Source organism: Podarcis cretensis (assembly GCF_951804945.1).
Source record: "Podarcis cretensis genome assembly, chromosome: 11".
NCBI classification, from domain to species: domain Eukaryota; kingdom Metazoa; phylum Chordata; class Lepidosauria; order Squamata; family Lacertidae; genus Podarcis; species Podarcis cretensis.
In genome coordinates, this window is record NC_137180.1 from 66,662,789 (window position 1) to 66,680,535 (window position 17,747).

The following is a 17,747-nucleotide window of genomic DNA, read 5'->3' on the forward strand; positions in this document are numbered from 1 at the left end:
AGAGCCCACATATGCACCACCAGCGAGAGAAGATGAGTCAGGGTGGACCACGCCTCCATCGGAGAGCGAGTTAACGGTCAAGAGGAAAGTTGCAGGCTGGGCGCGCGCGCCAAGTTCAAAGGTACAGGCGAGCGGCACAGAAGGTAGCCCGGATAGGGAACCAGGTCCTAAAGCCCGCCGGAAGGAGGGGCAAGAATCGTCAGGGTCAGCGTCAGAGGAGTCCAGGAAGGATGAGACCCTAGCGGGCAGGAGGGCCCAGAGGAGAAAGGAACTTAGAAAGAGGTGGAGCAAAGCGAGAGTCTTAAACTGGTGTGGAGGGGGAGGAGACTCAGACAGGACTTCGCCGGTCTAAGGTCGGGACGTAGAGCTGCACGCTGCGGCTTTGAAATGGAGACTGAATCTCAATAAAGACTTTTGTACATAACTACAGCCTAGCGTTGGTCCTCTGTGAGCTGGGACCTGGAGGCAGCTCTGACAGTGGCATTTACAGAAAGGGCTGGCAGAGAGTCTCTCAGAGCATGAAGGTCCAGGGGTCTGAGCCTGTGACCCTCTGCTTCCTATAACCCTGGGGCAACCACCTCATCCCAGGGAATCTGCAGGCCTGTGGCCCAACTTCACAGCCTCCAAGAGGAGTGCAAGGGAGTTGCCACAGCTGCACCTCCAGGGAGTGTGGCTGGATTTGTCATTTGGTGGGAAAAGTAGGGGAGGGTACTGCTCTCCCTGAGCAGGAATTGCAACAGCAACGCACATCCCATGACAGACACTTTGGTTTCCCCATAACGGTCTGAATCATAGATGCCTAGAATTGTAGAGTTGGATGGGACCACAAGGGTCATCTAGTCTAACCCTCTGCAAAGCAGGACTCAAAGAACTTGCAACCTTGATTTTACTAGCGCCAGGCTCTCACCAACTGAGCTAACCATCATCCAACCATTCAGGTTGCCTGAAACTGCCCCCATAGGTACCAAGTGCCATGCATATCAATGGTTGTCTTTGGGAGGGGGCCATTGTTCTGCACAGCTTTCCTGGGATTGGCAGCTCTGGATGGGCAGGCAGGCAAAGGAATGGTCCTGGGCTTTGCTCAGCTCCATCAAAGGTTTCCTACCCAAGCTTGGTGCTGCTGTCTAATATTAAGAGCCCTTTCACCTGTTCAGTGGCAGTAAGGTCCTCCCTGGCACCGAAGACTCAGGCTCCGTCTGGTATCTCCCCAGCAAAGCCACAGATGCCCTCAAGTGACGTCCATGCCAGGTGGAGATGGTGGAGCCCAAAACTCTCCTGTGGCTGCTGAGCAACTGCCTGGCAAACAATCCTATCTCTTCCTCCAAAGGACTCCACCTGCCCCCCCCCCCGGCCAGGCCCAGCCGCCAGGTGAGGCACACCTTGGCTTGGGAGGGGGAACCTTCCTGTGACGCAACAGCCCATTCAGGGAGACCAGGAAGGAGGGCAAGTGGCGGCCCTGGGAGGGAGGCCAGATCAACAGCCTTGCCTGATAACAAGATTGTCCCACGGCAATCCGAGGAATCAGGGTCAGACTGTGTGTGTTTTTGTGGGTGGGACTGAGGAGGGTTGGAGGTGTGACCGTCTAGAGGCAGAACTCTCAGCTAAGCTCAACAACAGGCTCCCTTACCAGGCGGTTGAGCCCCTTCTGGGCTGTGGAGCATCAGGAAGCTGGCCAGGACACTCCGGCCCTGCAGACTCTGAGGCAAGCGGAAGTTGTCCTGGATCAGCTCGTCCTCATCTCCATGAAGGGTGTCCTCCAGCACAGAGATCTGAAATGAGAAGGCACAGGTCATTGAGATGAAACATCCGACAGAAAACAACACTCCCAAGGATCCAAAGACAGACCTACTGTAGAGGGGAGTCCAGCAAATCACAGAAACATAGAATTGTAGGGTTGGAAGCACTCCCCAGGGTCATCTAGACCAACTTCCTGCATTGCAGGAATCCCAGATGGATCACCAGACCACACACTATGATGGAGAAGCAAGGCAACATGCAGGGAACCGTCTTCCTACAAGACAACCCCTCTGCATGTTCCTCCACCCAGACAGACCTGATCTGGGGACAGCCGAATTGTCTGGTTAAAGATCGTCCAGTTCACCGTCTGGTAACAAGGTGGAGTGGTCAGTGAGCCATTATAGCGGAAGTAGCGACTGAGGTCGTCAGGAAGGAGCTTGGCTACATCAAAGGCAGGAATCCAGGTTTCTTCTCCTGGGAAAGGAAAGGAGGGGAGGGTGGTCCATAGCGAAGGGACCCAGAACATCCGCTTTGTTAAACGGCCCCAGAGAGTTCCAGTAACAAGTGTGTGTGTGTGTGAGAAAACACAATGCACAATCTAACACACCTCATGGGCCTTTTCCCTAAATGGACAAACCCTAAACATTGTGGCCTCTCCTCCTAGGGGAGTGGCTCCAGCCCCAAAATATCTCAGGTCCCAAAACATCACAAGGTGCGCCCCCCCAAAAAGTGCAAATGCAAAGCAGAACCCCTGCTCAAAGGGGCTGGAGCTGAGGGAGAGGCAGCCCTGACTCCCCATGGTCCAGCACCCACTCTGCACCCACAGAGTCTTGCAGGAATTTTCCCTAGATGATTTCCCTAGATGAGGCAAAGCAAAAGGAGCCCAGCAAGAGCTGACAGGCTGGATGGGCATCTTCTGCCCATGGGCTCCTTGCAGCACCCCTTGCTCTTACCTTCCTCATGGACATCATTCAGATGTTCAAGGATGTGCTGATATGGCTCGTTTTCCTCCGACCCAACCTGGAATGGCAGTGGAAAGGGCTCTTGAGAGCTCTGAGTGGGGGCGTTTGCACCTCTCATGAGCTGGTACTGGTGGATGTCTCCAATGCAGCCCCCTCCCACTGCCCCAGAGCGCAGGAGGGGCTGCTCAGACCCCTTGCACGGCTTCATTTGCCCCCTCTTCCTGCCACCGTCACCTGCAGAAATGCAGCCAGCACAGCCAAGCCTCCAGGCTCGACCAGCGCCTCCTGGATGGTGTCAAAGTGGGAGCTGTAATAAACCACATGAATCTGGAAGCAGAAAGAGAGAAGAGCCATGAGTCCCCCAAAAGTCCCATCTGGACCTTCTCCAGCAGCTCAAGAAGTCAGGCAGTATACTCCAAGTGTTTCACTTCATACAGTATGTTTGTAGAATGGCATTATGATATTGGTGGCTTTATTTTCCTATATTCCTCCAGGGATGGCCATCCTACTTTCAGGATTTCTTCCTGAGATGCAGAGGCATCTAGCTGGCAGCTTTGGGGCAAAGAATGCCAGATTCAATGGACCATTAGCTGAATTCAGCAAGTTTTCAGCTGGAAAGTCTACACAAAATCATCTATGGCTCCAACCTGGTGGAATGCTCTGTCCCAGGAGACCAGGGCCCTGCAGGATTTAACCTTCTTCCGCAGGGCCTGTAAGACAGAGCTATTCCACCTGGCCTTTAATTTGAATTCAGCCTGATCTTTTATTTCCCTTCTCTTCCCTCCCCCTCCCCTTTTATGAAGATTACAGCTAATTCTCCCCTGGTCTCCTTGCTGGCCCAAGTAGGACTAATTCAGCCAGCTAGCCCTGGTGACTATCTAATGCTTATTGGATGGATTTCCCCCAAATTGATATTTGAACTTTGAATTTTATTGTTATTCATGTTTTTATACTGTTATTTTATGCTGCTTCTATGTTGTATTACAATTAAGTGTTTTAAATTTGTTGTTAGCTGCCCTGAGCCCAGTTTCTGAACCAGGAAGGGCAGGGTATAAATTTAAATATTATTATTATTATTATTATTATTATTATTATTATTATTATTATCATCTATAAATTCAAAAGTGAAATTAATGGCTGCTATTTTTAAAAAATAAATACCTGTGCTTACCTGATATTATTATTTGTACTGTCATCATGGTCATTATTATATGACATCATACAATATTTTTATACTATTCGATTGCGATACTGCCCTCATTGTTATGGATTAGACTGGACTGGTGAGCTTCCCTCTGAGGTATTTTTTTGGAGGGCGGGGCTGTAAATGTCATAAATCCAGCTGTGCTGCCCCCTCCACCGCCAAGCCCTTCCCTGACACTGCTGATGCAACCTTTGGGCCCCCAGATCAGCCAAGGGCCTGGGGGGTCACCAGCACCCTCTCCTGTCAGGTCTGTGGATCAGGAGGACTGGGGATTCTTTTGGGGGGGCTGTCATAGTTTTTATTTATTCAAACTACTCATAAGCCACCTTTCTGCACGGGACCCTCTCAGAGCAGCCAAGCAAGAGGCCAGAAGCAGGCGGGAGTCGCGCATGGGGCAGTGGGACTTACCTCCCCAGCATAGCGGTGCCCATCCACTGTGTGCTCAGAGCCGGGCTTCAGGGCAGACCCCCAGTGCAAGTGCAGCTGGGCAGCCTGGTATGGCTGCGGGAGTCCCCCGCCGGTGAGGGTCAAATTCCTGGGCAGGTCGAGGACCACTGCGGGGGGGGGGGGGGTAAAGGGAGAGACACTCAGGATGAGAGGCTGCTGCTTCCCTCTCCTTCTTTGCACACTGGAGACAGAGCTTCCCTCCTTGGCATCCTTTGCACCAAGGGCACCTCTCAGGCAAAACTCACAAGGCGCCTGAGGGCAGAGGGCTCTGGTGCTCAGCTCCTGCTTCTGGTGGTGAAGGGGAGAGCAGGATGCTGGAATGGATGGGTCCTATGGGGCCTGATCTAGCAGGGCTCTGACATCACCTTGCCAACAAAGGTCCGTATACTTAAAGCTCTGGTTTTCCCAGTAGTGATGTATGGAAGTGAGAGCTGGACCATAAAGAAGGCTGATCGCCGAAGAATAGATGCTTTTGAATTCTGGTGCTGGAGGAGACTCTTGAGAGTCCCATGGACTGCAAGAAGATCAAACCTCTCCATTCTGAAGGAAATCAGCCCTGAGTGCTCACTGGAAGGACAGATCGTGAAGCTGAGGCTCCAATACTTTGGCCATCTCATGAGAAGAGAAGACTCCCTGGAAAAGACCCTGATGTTGGGAAAGATGGAGGGCACAAGGAGAAGGGGATGACAGAGGACGAGATGGTGGGACAGTGTTCTTGTAGCTACCAGCATGAATTTGACCAAACTGCGGGAGGCAGTGGAAGACAGGAGGGCCTGGCGTGCTCTGGTCCAGGGGGTCACGAAGAGGCGGACCTGACTAAATGACTAAACAACAACAAGCAGGGCTCTTCTTATGCTCTTAAGTGCCTGCTGGGCACCTCATCCACATTGTCTTCTCACCAAAGGGAAGCCTATAAACAAGCAGGACCTGAGTGCAAGTTCAGCCACTCTCCCCCCAGCCATTGGCATTCAGAGGCACTGACTCCTCTGGCAGCACAGGCAGAGCACAGTCCTCATGTCTAGTAGATATCAGTAGGTTTCTCTTCCAGGAATCCCACCCCGACTTGGGTGGGTGGCCATTACTCTGGGCAAAAGTTGTAAGGAAAATGGGCGGGGGGGGGGCACACAGTAAGTTCCATCAGCTTTTCTGTCTTCTCTGCAGGCCGCTGCTTGCACTGCACAGGGAAGTCAGTCAGAGGAGGAGACCCCCTTCCGACAGCCGGCACAGTTTGGGCAGAAGTGCTGGCACTCGCACGCTGGAACAAATCTGAGGCACCCGGGGACAGGAGTCTGCAGGTGGCATTGCAATGGCAAATGTATTCCCAGGTGCCCCCCGCCCGCCACTGGGTGAGGGTCTGCAGCCAGCCTAATTCCACATTCCTGACCCCACACAGACCTTTGCATCCAAGGGATGGGGTGAGATTAAAAATTCCCCATCTCATTTGGATACTTTGACTTCTTTGCCAAATTGATAGAAAGAGGCACTGGTTTCTGGGGTGGGAAACTTGGCGGGAGGCCCCTTCTCCTGCCTCTTCTTGAGAGCTACAGCTGCTGCTTTTTTAAAAAAATATTTTATTAAGGGTTTTCTTGTTTTACAGTGTAAGTGTAATGCCTCGTATTTTTTTTCCCATGTAACATTTTTACAAATCTGTTTCATTTGTTGAGGCATTAGGGGGAGAAGAAAAAAAAGAAAAAAAGAAAGGGGGGTGGAGGGAGGGGAGATGGATGGGGGTGGGGTCGGGTAGCGGTGTTTCTATTATGCTTAATGTATGTAGAGTTTGGTGTCAGCGTTGCTTGTGTTGTTCACTTGTGTTCCTTTGGTGGTGAGAGAGGTTGGGGTTGGCCTAGGGTGTGATTGTTTGTGACTGGCTGTGGTGATCTTTGTTTTCGTGTGTGAGTGAGGTGGGTGGGTGTTTTGGATCAGGTTAGCCATATTGATTTGTATGCTGTTGGTGGATTTTTGTCATTGTCCTGTTGGGCTGTGTATGTGATAAAGGGGAGCCATACCGGGGTGAAGGTGTCTTCTTCTGTTTGTCCCCGTGTCAGTTTCAGTTTATTAGTTAATTTTTCTAGTAGGGCTGTTTCCCATACTATTTGGTACCATTGGTCCATGCTTACTCCTGACAGGTCTCTCCAGTGTCTGGTTATGGTGTTTCTGGCTGCTGAAAGTAGGTGGGTTATGAGTTCTTTGTGGTGTAAATGGGCATTGTTGTCTTGGAAGATGTTTTAGTAGGGCCAATTCTGGGGTGAAGTCTAATACTTGCTTAGTTATTTTACATATTTCTCGTATGGCTGTTGTCCAGAATAGTTGGATTTTGGGACACTCCCACCACATGTGGAGGTATGTTCCTGTGGAGGTGACCCTCTCCAGCATTTTGGTGAGGTTGCTGGGTGTATTAGCGCTAGTTTCCTTCGTGTTAGGTACCACCTGTAGGTGAGTTTCAGTGTGAGTTCTTTTCTTTTTGTTGATATGGATTTAAAGGGGGGTTTAGACCACATTCTGGTCCATTGAGTGGGGTTAATCTCATAGCCTATGTCATTCTCCCATTGTTTTTTGATTGCGTCTAGGGGATTTGCGGGATTTTGGAGTAGTATTTTGTATATTGCGGATACCGTCCCTTTACCATTTCCCTTTGTTGTTAGGAGGAGGTTTTCGAAGGTTGTCAGGGGCCTAGTTGCTGCTGATTTTACTGTTGGGTTGTTTAAGAGGGCATGTAGTTGGTGTTGTGTTAACCAGGGCATTTGGGTGTCTTCTAGTTTGTCTTGTTTTTCTTGTGTTGACAAGGGTTTGTTATTTTTATAAAAGTCTATTAGGCGATATAAGCCTTTGGTTCGCCAGGTTTTTATCTGGAGGTTTTGTGCTGCATGGTGGAATAATGGGTGGTACGCCAGGGGGATTAGTGGGGATGGGGTTGGGGATAGTTTGCCTATTTGTGTTTTCCATGCTTTGAGCATGGTCTGTGTGTACCTGTTAAGTGCTGTGGGATTTTTCTTTAGTTTGTTTGGGAGGAGTGGGTATGTTGTGGTGCAGGTATTTTCAATTGTGTCCCTCTCTAGGTGTACCCATTGTTATTGTTTTGTCTCATCTTCTAGTATATATGGGATTATATGGCCTAAATGGCGGGTCTCTTTCTCTTAATTTTCAAATAAAAGCATACAAATACCAACTCACATGTCATGCAGATTTTTGTACAATGCAAGTTTATCCCACCTTAAACTGGTGGAAAAAGATAGCAGACATTCATATGAGTGATCAACCCCCCCCCCCCCAAAGTAATCATCCAATTCAGGCAATGTAAGAACCCTAAGTAAACAATACAACTTATTTAAAATCACTGCATATACTAAAATATCCCTCCCCATAAAAAATAAAATAAAAATAAAATCCATGACCTGGAGATGGAAAAAAACCCAGTTCTGTGATACATGTTTGTGGCCTATTGTGGTTTGTGGCCTATTGTGATTAGAAAGGACCAGTTGGTTAAAGGAGTTCAGGTCGGAGTTAGACATTACAAATTAAGAGCATTCGCAGATGATCTAGTATTGACCTTGCAACAGCCAGACACTAGTACTAAAAGAGTATTAGAATTAATTGAAATATTTGGTCGAGTAGCAGGTTTCAAATTGAACAAACAAAAAACGAAAGTGCTGGAAAAAAACTTAACAATGGAAGAAAGAGAGAGTTTTCAGAATGAAACAGGCTTGGAAATAACAAAAAGGGTAAAATACCTGGGGTTAAACTTAACATCCAAGAATGTGAACCTATTTAAGGATAATTATGAAAAAAGTTGGTCAGAGGTAAAGAAGGATCTGGAAATATGGTCAAGGTTGAAACTTTCCTTGTTAGGCCGAATTGCTACTATTAAGATGAATGTATTGCCTAGAATGCTGTTTTTATTCCAGACATTGCAGATTTTGGACAAGATGGATTGTTTCAAGAAGTGGCAGAAAGACATATCAAAATTTGTCTGGCAGGGCAAAAAGCCCAGAATTAAACTTAAGATTTTAACTGATGCAAAGGATAGAGGGGGGTTTGCCCTGCCGGACTTAAGACTTTATTATGAATCGGCAGCTTTCTGCTGGTTGAAACACTGGCTACTTCTTGAGAACACTGACATTTTGGACCTGGAAGGGTACGACAATAGCTTTGGTTGGCATGCATACTTATGGTACGACAAGGTAAAGGTGTATAAAAGTTTTAAAAACCATATTGTAAGGAAAGCATTGTATAATGTTTGGATTAGATATAAAGATCTGCTGGAAAGTAAAACCCCTAGGTGGGTGTCACCAATGGAAGCTAGGGAAGTAAAAAAGCTTAATATGGACTCTAAATGGCCAAAATATCATGAGATTCTAGAATATGATGGTGAAAGGGTGAAACTTCAGAGTTATGAGAAACTAAAGCCTAAGGTCCGAGATTGGTTGCACTATCATCAGATAAATGAGACATTTAAACAGGACAGGAAAATAGGATTTCAGAAAGAGAGGTCAAAACTAGAGACAGAATTGTTGGAACCCAATACTAAGAACTTATCAAAAATGTATAACTTGCTGTTGAAATGGAATACTCAGGATGAAACGGTGAAATCAGCAATGATTAAATGGGCACAAGATATTGGTCATGATATTATGTTTGCTGACTGGGAACAGTTATGGACCACCGGTATCAAATTTACTGCATGTAATGCTTTAAAAGAAAATATTATGAAAATGACCTATCGGTGGTACATGACCCCAGTCAAGCTTGCAAAAATTTACCACTTGCCTAATAATAAGTGTTGGAAATGTAATGAGACTGAAGGCACCTTCTATCACCTTTGGTGGACCTGCCCAAAGGTTAAAGCTTTCTGGGAAATGATCTATAATGAAATTAAGAAGGTCCTTAAGTGGACTTTTCCTAAGAAACCAGAGGCTTTTCTCTTGGGCATGGTTGGCCAATCGGTGCTAAAGAAGGATAGGATTTTCTTTATGTACGCCACTACAGCAGCAAGAATTCTACTGGCAAAGTATTGGAAGATGCAAGAACTACCTACTCTGGAAGAATGGCAAACAAAGGTGATCGACTTTATGGGACTGGCCGAGATGACGGGCAGAATCCGTGACCAGGGGAAAGAGACAGTGGAAGAGGACTGGAAGAAATTTAAAATATATCTTAAAAACAATTGTAAAATTGAGGAATGTTAAGATGTCAGGGGGTAAGAGGTAAAGAATTGCAGCAGTAATAAAAAAAAAAACTAAAGGAAACTTTATGAAAGGGAATTAAGACAATGGACCTAAGGGTTGCTAAAGAACCATTAAACAAGGATGCAGGGATGGGGAGGTATGGGGAAGTCAAAAGAAAGAAGGGTATGAAATTATGATTTTGAAGCTATATTGTTCTATATTGTTTTTATTATCTGTTTGAAAAATGAATAAAAATTATTATAAAAAAAAAAATATTGTGGTTAATTAAGATAAGGTAGAAAATCAAACAAAATAAAAGAAGAAGAAGAAGAAGAAGAAGAAGAATCAGGCATTCCACACTCCAGCATAGTAAGAAGGGGGCTGTTGGTTCTGATTTTTTCATTGATGTGTGTAAATCTGTGACAATTTAAACTTCCTTCTACAGTGGTACCTCGGGTTAAGAACTTAATTCGTTCTGGAGGTCCGTTCTTAACCTGAAACTGTTCTTAATCTGAGGTACCACTTTAGCTAATGGGGCCTCCCACTCCTGCCACGCGATTTCTGTTCTCATCCTGAAGTAAAGTTCTTAGCCCAAGGTACTATTTCTGGGTTAGTGGAGTCTGTAACCTGAAGTGTCTGTAACCTGAAGCGTCTGTAACCCGAGGTACCACTGTCGTGCTTTTTATCAGAATGAGGGTATGTACTTGCAAGTAGCAACTGTTATTCAGAGAGTATGCAGAAATGGACTCTCCAGCTGTCTTCAAACTTAAGATATTTCTCTCACTCTGTGTCCCTCTGATTTTGGGGTTTTACATCTGCAGGAGAAAATTCTGTAGCCTCAAAGAGCTCCCATGGAATTGGGCAGCCACAAGGAGGAGGACCCCCCCCCTCCGCCGCCCTCCTGGTCCCTAGGCATCCATTCCTTTGCCAAAGGCAAAGCTTCAGCAATGAAGGAAGGAAACTCGACTACTGGCCAAGAGCAAGACGGAGCAAGATCTGTCCAGGCCAAGTGCAAGAAGATGTGTGCCCTTTTCACTTGCCTGAACAATCATGGTTGTTCCTTCCTTCCTTCCTTCCTTCCTTCCTTCCTTCCTTCCTTCCTTCCTTCCTTCCTTCCTTTCTCCCTCCCTCCCTTCCTTCCTTCCTTCCTTTTACAACAGGCTCTTGTCACTATGGAGCCCTGCTCAGTCTGCAGCCCACAGGAGTTTCCAGACTCGCCTCTACTCCCTGCCTATGCAATCGCTTTGCAAGGGCACCTGTGCATTTGCTCAGCTTTGCTCAACTTTGCAATCTGCCTCATATTTGCATCAGTCAAATGTGCTGAAGGCAAAAACTTTGCATTCCTCCATCCAACCCAAACTGACCCAGAGTAGACTCTTTTCAGACTTTGCTGGGCTCTAATCCACTCAAAAAACAGGCAGAGAGGAAACCCGCACAGCACATTGTGAAAGGAGATCATGAGCAGAAAGATGGCATAACTCAGCAGTAGAGCCATCTACAGTACAGTACAGTGGTACCTCGAGTTACAAATGCTTCAGGTTGCAAACTCCACTAACCTGGAAGAGTTACCTCGAGTTGAGAACTTTGCCCCAGGATGAGAACAGAAATCATGTGCCAGCTGCACAGCGTCAGCAAGAGGCCCCATTAGTGAAAGCACTCCTCTAGTTAAGAACAGTTTCAGGTTAAGAACAGACCTCCAGAACGAATTAATTTCATAACTAGAGCTACCACTGTACTATGGATCTGCCCCCCCCCCGTTATAATTCAGAGCGTCTCCCCTCCAGTGACTTCATGTGGCAGTGGCAGTGACCCTGGTCCCATCCCTAGAGATGGCCGAGAGCATATGCCAGGGAGAGTGGGCAGAGCTTTCTGAGCAAGACAGGCCAAGATCTGCAAGTGGTCTTTCTAAGGCCAGAGCAACCTGGCAATGGAAAACTTGCCCAATTTGCCCAGGGATCAAATTGCCTTGGCTGCCACATCTGCTGGAGAGAGTCCCAGCTCCTTATCAGTTTGTTCCCCCCACCCCACCCCCTGCCAAGAAAGGAGGTGCCCACATCTTCCCAAATGCAAGAGTAGCCAACAAGCAGGGAGCTCAGCTGGCAGCAGGTGCTTGTCCTTAGCAGATCACACCCAGAAGGGCAGGGATCCACTTCCCGCTCCACCACTGGCTTCAGTGAGCCAGAGTGAAAAGGTTTGGCAAAGAAAAGAGGCTGCTCTTACCCTGCCCCCGCCCAACAACCAGCACAATAGGCTTGAAGGGACTTTGACTCTTGCCTAACCAGAACACAGCCTGGCTAGGGAGCGGGCAGAGCCTGGCACCCTCTATCCCCAGGAGGCACGTGAGAGGCATTTGCCCATTCACAGAGGAAGGAAGCACCTAGTTGCTAAGGGCTTGTCCACATTTGAGCATTACTGAGCTGCTCATCCGCTCTCTCTCTGGCCACCCCCCCCCCCCCCCAGATTTGAATCTGCCTATGAGGAGCAACTTTGATCTTCTGCACCCAAGCCAGCAGACACTCGATACCATCTCATTGGTTGACTTCATTAAGGGCAGGGAGGTAGAGAGCAGTGCCTTATCTGGTGCATTCCTCCCCCCACCATTTAGACCCCTCAGATTTGCCCGTAGAATCACCAGGAAACTGCACAGGCAAATTGTGTGAATGTATTAATTGACACAGTAAACTCTGGTCTGCACAAGGCCTCTTTTTCTGAGCCAGGCTAAACAATCCTTCCAACACCCTCACTGGAAAAACTCCTGCTTTGAGAGAACAAATGGATCTAGGACAGGCATCTCCAACCTTCGGCCCTCCAGATGTTTTGGACTACAATTCCCATCATCCCTGTCCACTGTTCCTGTTAGCTAGGGAACATGGGAGTTGTATGCCAAAACATCTGGAGGGCCACAGGTTGGGGGTGCCTGATCTAGGACAAAAGCTTTGCTGGGGTTACAACACAGTGATGCTGTACACAATATCTCCAATATGCAGTATCTCCAAATCTGGGAGAGTTGTGTACAGGTATTAACCAAATGAAAAACAACAAAGACAGAAGATACCTGTCAAAGTCTTCAAATTATTGTGGCATCTCTCTATTAGCTGCTGTCAGGGAACTGACATCAGAACGAGAGGTGGAGGCAAGGCTCCAAAGTGATGCCGGAGAGGGGACCAGCAGGGGGGAAGGAATTCAGCGTAACACCGGTAGAGGAGGGGGGGAGATGGAGGAAGCGGCGAGAGGTCTCCAAGACTCTTCACCCGAGACTAGTGGGGAGAGCGCAGGCACACCTCTACCTTCCCCTTATTTGCGCAGAAGAGCTCCGCGCAGGGAGAGTAGGAGGAGACTTGGCTTCAAACAGCTCTTATGCTGGAAGAGGTTCAAGAAACGCCCACTGACGGATTCTGCGAGTGACTGAACGGCCACGGAGTGTGGGGCTGTCAGCCAAAGCATGGTTGGCCAGGCAATCTAGCCAAAACTGAAGGCAACTTACGCACAAGTAACCCCTTACAACCATTACAGCTGTCGTCGGCAAAATTATTGCAAGGATCTTAGCAAACCGTCTCCTAACTATATCTGAGGCTACCCTTCCTGAATCCCGAAAAGGTTTTCAACCTTCTAGGGGGACAGTGGATATGATTTTCACTGCTCGACAGCTTCAAGAAAAATGCAGAGAGCAAAACCAGCCCCTGCATATGGCGTTTATTGACCTGACCAAGGCCTTCGACATTGTAAATCATACTGCCCTGTGGACTTTCCTTCTGAAAATCAGCTAACCATATAAATTGTGAACATCCTTTGGCTCCTCCAAGATAATATGATGGCAACAATCACGGATAACAATGCCTCTCAAAGTCAACCATTCACAGTGGGATCAGGCGTTAAACAACTCTATTATTCCCATTGCCATGATCCTACACATCGTTGAAGGGAAACTCCCCTCAGGTGTAGAAATCATATATCGAACAGATGGAAAGCTCTTTAATCTGAGCAGGCTGAGTAAGGCTACTGTAAGGTTACTGTAACTTCCGCCTTTGAGCTTCAGTATACTGATGACAATGTAGCGTGCACGCTCAGAGGATAACCTCCAAGCAATGCCAGAAGATGTTTTTTGCTATGGGGAACTGGGGCACTGCCTTCCCCCAGCCCACACCTTGAGCCTAGTCTTCCTCACCAATCCCCCCCAACCATAACAACTGACTTTCTGCTCTCTCTCATGTCTTTCTTGGGGTCTGCACTGCCATGCCCAGAGTCCATTCTAAGCATGTCTCTGTTGCTGGAAACCTCCCCGCCCAATCATTCAGTTTGTAGAAACACCACACACACACACACACACACACACACACACACACACACACACAAAAACAACGCTTCTGTTATAAATTCATAGAAAATGTTTTGTGTGGCCTTCTTTAGTTGCTTTATTGTAAATGACACTGTGGTCTGTGCAAGGGGGTCTAGAGGCTGCCTAAATACAGTGGTACTTCGGGTTTTAGACGCTTCAGGTTACAGACTCCGCTAACCCAGAAATAGTACCTTGGGTTAAGAACTTTACTTCAGGATGAGAACAGAAATCGCGCGGCAGCAGCAGGAGGCCCCATTAGCTAAAGTGGTGCTTCAGGTTAAGAACAGTTTCAGGTTAAGAACGGACCTCCAGAACGAATTAAGTTCTTAACCCAAGGTACCACTGTACATGAATTAGACATCAATCCCATTGAGCTCAATGGCGCTTCCTCCTGCCACGTAAAGGATTGCAGCTCAGCGGTCTTCGTGATGGGGAGGATGAGGAGACCAGACCAGGAGTCAGCTCTGCCCACTGGAACCTTCAGCTCCACCCCCCACTGCTGCCCTTCCTGGCACTCCACCAGGACCCACAGACAGGGTTTCTGCCTGGGTTCCAGCAGACGTCCCCTCGTGATCTGACAAAAGAGACTTACTCCAGGCTCCCTCCACCCACTTGCAAAAACACTTTTGCTCACTCTTCCTGAGGCATTTGTGACTCCCCCCCCCTTTCTGCACATGCTCAGTCCTGCTTTCTCCCACAATGCCCCTTGAGTCGTCAAAAGGCCCTTTGTGCGGTTGCTGCATCCACCATAATCATTTTGCCTCTCTTTATTTTCCATGACCTTTTTGCGTGTGGAAAAGCGGCCACCGCCCCCTGACTGGCTTTACACCTGCAGCCGATTCCTCTCACTGAGCTTCCTTTACACTTTCGTATTATAAAAGAAGAGAAATGATTCATGAGCTCAGGTATCCTGCCCTCTCCACTTCCTGGAGCATGGGCTGTTTATGTTTCTCCTCAAATGGCAGTTATTCCAGCCCTACAGTCATCCTACATCCGAGAAGCGCCTTGCCGAAAGTGCCCAGCCAGCCCTCTCTTCCTTGTCTTCACAACAGCCTGGTGAGGCAGGACAGTCTGCGTTCAGGGCATGGTCAGGACGGCCAGAGGACTGGGGGGAGGCCTTTGGGGCAATTGAGCCCCAGTGAGACCTGCCTGCTCCTTGGGCTCACTTTCTCTATTGCCTACTGGACGAGCATTAAAGACACTTTGCTGGCACTGAGTCTTTAGGCTCCTCAGGCAAACAGATACACAACAGAAGAAGCTTTTGAAGGTTGGAGTCTATCAGGTGCATCTAGAGGCTTGATTCCACAAAAATGTATTTCTGCTTCTATGCATTCACTAGTTTCTAAGGTGCCTCAACCTCCCTCCCCCCACTGCTGCTTTTGCAAAAAGGTATTATCAGTCATCTGAGTATCTGCAGTAAAACACGAGAGCCCCATTCAAAGCTGGATTTGCCCTTGAGATATTAATCATGCAGAGGATGAACCTGCTTGGCCAACACCCTCCCTCGCCTTCCTGGTTGTCCTCCAAGAGGCAGAGGGTCCAGCCACTTTGAGCAGGGAGACTCTGCGGATCCTGTTGGCTCTTCATGCATTTTAGAGCTCGGGGGGGGGGGGGAGACGGGGGACGGGGACGACCAGGGCTCCAGAGTGCACAGGCAGCCCCCGGGAGTTCAAGAGGCTCCCTGCTGCCTATGGGAGAGTAATGAGGGGGGAGCCCTTATCCTCCCTCCTCCCATATGACTCACATTGAACAGAGGAAGACTTTGCAAATGAGTGGAGCTGATCCTTGGAGAGCTCCAAAAGTCCTTTCTTCTGTGCGGAGATTACAAGAATAATTCTGCTTGGCCCAGCAAAAAAGAGGAGGAGGAGAAGAGGGCTGGAGGAAGGTGGGTAGAAGGGCGAAAGCACAAGACAACCAGAGAGATTTCCCTACATTGGGAGCACCGTCCTGCTCACACCACCTGCTCCTTCTTCTGCCTGCCGACCAGTCAGCCAGACACCCTTGAAACTAGCAGCACAAAGCAAATTGGGGCAAGATGGCAGGAGACATCAAGGCTTTAGCCTCTGGGATGCTGTTGAATCCAGGAGTCCCACCAAGCTGCAAGCCTGCTCCTTCCCCATCTAGGGCAGGCTGCCTCCCTACCTCTCAGATGTGAGAACCCAGGACACATAATACTGGTCATTTCCGGGTTCAGCTTTAGTTTATTAGCCCTTCTCTGCCTCCAGGCCCTGCTCTAAAACCTCAGCTGCCTCTCCTGATTCAGATGGAGCAGAGAGATAGAGCTGGGTGTCATCTCCACTCTGACTCTCCCAGAAGCTTTATATAGATGTTAAAGTCCACAGGGAACAAGATGGAACCCTTTGGGACACCACAGGGCAACTCACATGGCACTGAACTGTAGCCTCCCATGACTACCATGTAAACGGACCCAGCAGTAAGAGTGGAATCACTGAAGCACAGTGTCCCACCTCCCTGAGACACACCAGAAGTATCAAAAGCCACCATCTGCTCTCAAATGTGTCATTTTGGCGCAAGGGGCTGAAGGTCTCTCAGTTCCAGGTGGCCTCGCATGATGCTGATTATTTGGATCCATTCCAGCTCAGGCCTCGTAATGCTATGAAACCACTTTTCTGGTCCTGATGGACGACTTATGGCAAAGGATGAAGGGGGGACAAGGGGCACTCCTGTTGTCTCTCCTTCACCTCTTAGTGGTTTCGATACCCTCAATCACAGCAACTTTCTGGTCAGCTGTCTGGACTGGGATTTGGCTTCACAAGGTCCCAGCCCTTTCAGGACGAGCCTTTTCAGAATGATGGAGCCTGAGGAGGAGGCATTTGCTCTGCCCCATGCCCCCTAGCTTAGGGGTCCACATCTATGCTTTTCAACTTCTACATGAACTGCTGGGAGGCTGTCATCCCAAGGTTTGTGGTGCAGCATCCTCAGTATGACATTTTGCTCTGCCTCTTTCCCCCACCTCCTTATCCCAGGAAGGCTGTTGGTATCCTCAGCTGGTGCAGGGGAACAGCTCTGGGCTAGATCCTGCCTTTTCTATATCCCACATGCAGCTTGGCTGACAGGTGAAGAAGCACTGTGCATCAGCTTCAGCCCACCTAGAAAGGTCTGACCTAGAAACTGACCTACACCAGAGTCACATCCAGGCTTAACTACTGCAATGTGCTCTGCATAGGGTTGCTCTGAAAAGCAGCTTGAAAACATCACCTGGTCCCAAATGTGGCCACTAGAGAAGAGGTGGTTTTAGGGCAGTGCCACCAATTTTCCCGCACTGGATGCCAAACTAAGGGGGTGTCACATGTTGCAGGAACCCCCCCCCTCCATCATTCAGTTGGGGGCTCCCCAAATTTTGGCCTTGCATTGGGGGCTGCTGAAATTTGAAAGACCAAAGTCCACCTCTGACTAGATCTTTGACGAGGAAGAGAAGTGGTCAGCTACTGTAACTCTTTCTGCTGTCCTGGCTCTGTCCTGCCTTCTGGTACATTTCTGAGCCCAATTTAAAGTGATGGCTTTAGCCTTTAAAGCTGTAAACCGTTTGGGCCCAAGTTATCTAATGGACTGCCTCCAGCACACACTATCAGCCTTCCCATGGGCTGAAGCCCTCTGCATGCGCCCAACTCCTAGCTCAGCGCTGTTGGTGTCCATGAGAGAGAGGACCTTCCCTGTGGTGGCTCCCATGCCTTTGGAACTCCCTGCTGGTGGTTCTGAAGCAGACTCGGCCGCCTGTTCACCTTTGGGGAGGCGTTGAAGTTTCTCTTATGACCAGCCTGTCCTTGAGAAATGCCCTCTGGCTCAGACTGTGGGTTGCTGAGCTGTGGAAAATGTTTTAATTGCTTGGCTGAATATCTTTATTGGTTTTTTTATCTTGGGAAAGTGGGGGATGGGGA

The 17,747-nt window shown here is 48.5% G+C and overlaps 1 protein-coding gene across 2 annotated transcripts in view; it reads right to left on the reverse strand.

Annotated features, from left to right (window-relative positions):
- Window positions 1-17,747, reverse strand: part of CA9 (carbonic anhydrase 9) — a 34,324-nt gene that overhangs the window by 10,376 nt on the left and 6,201 nt on the right. For both annotated transcript variants that reach the window (XM_079994624.1, XM_079994623.1), the window contains exons 4-8: window positions 4,312-4,457; window positions 2,934-3,026; window positions 2,691-2,757; window positions 2,054-2,211; window positions 1,628-1,769 (exon numbers count right to left, since the gene is read on the reverse strand). In XM_079994624.1, coding sequence (XP_079850750.1) covers window positions 1,628-1,769; window positions 2,054-2,211; window positions 2,691-2,757; window positions 2,934-3,026; window positions 4,312-4,457 — 606 coding nt within the window. The remainder of the gene's footprint in view (window positions 1-1,627; window positions 1,770-2,053; window positions 2,212-2,690; window positions 2,758-2,933; window positions 3,027-4,311; window positions 4,458-17,747) is intronic.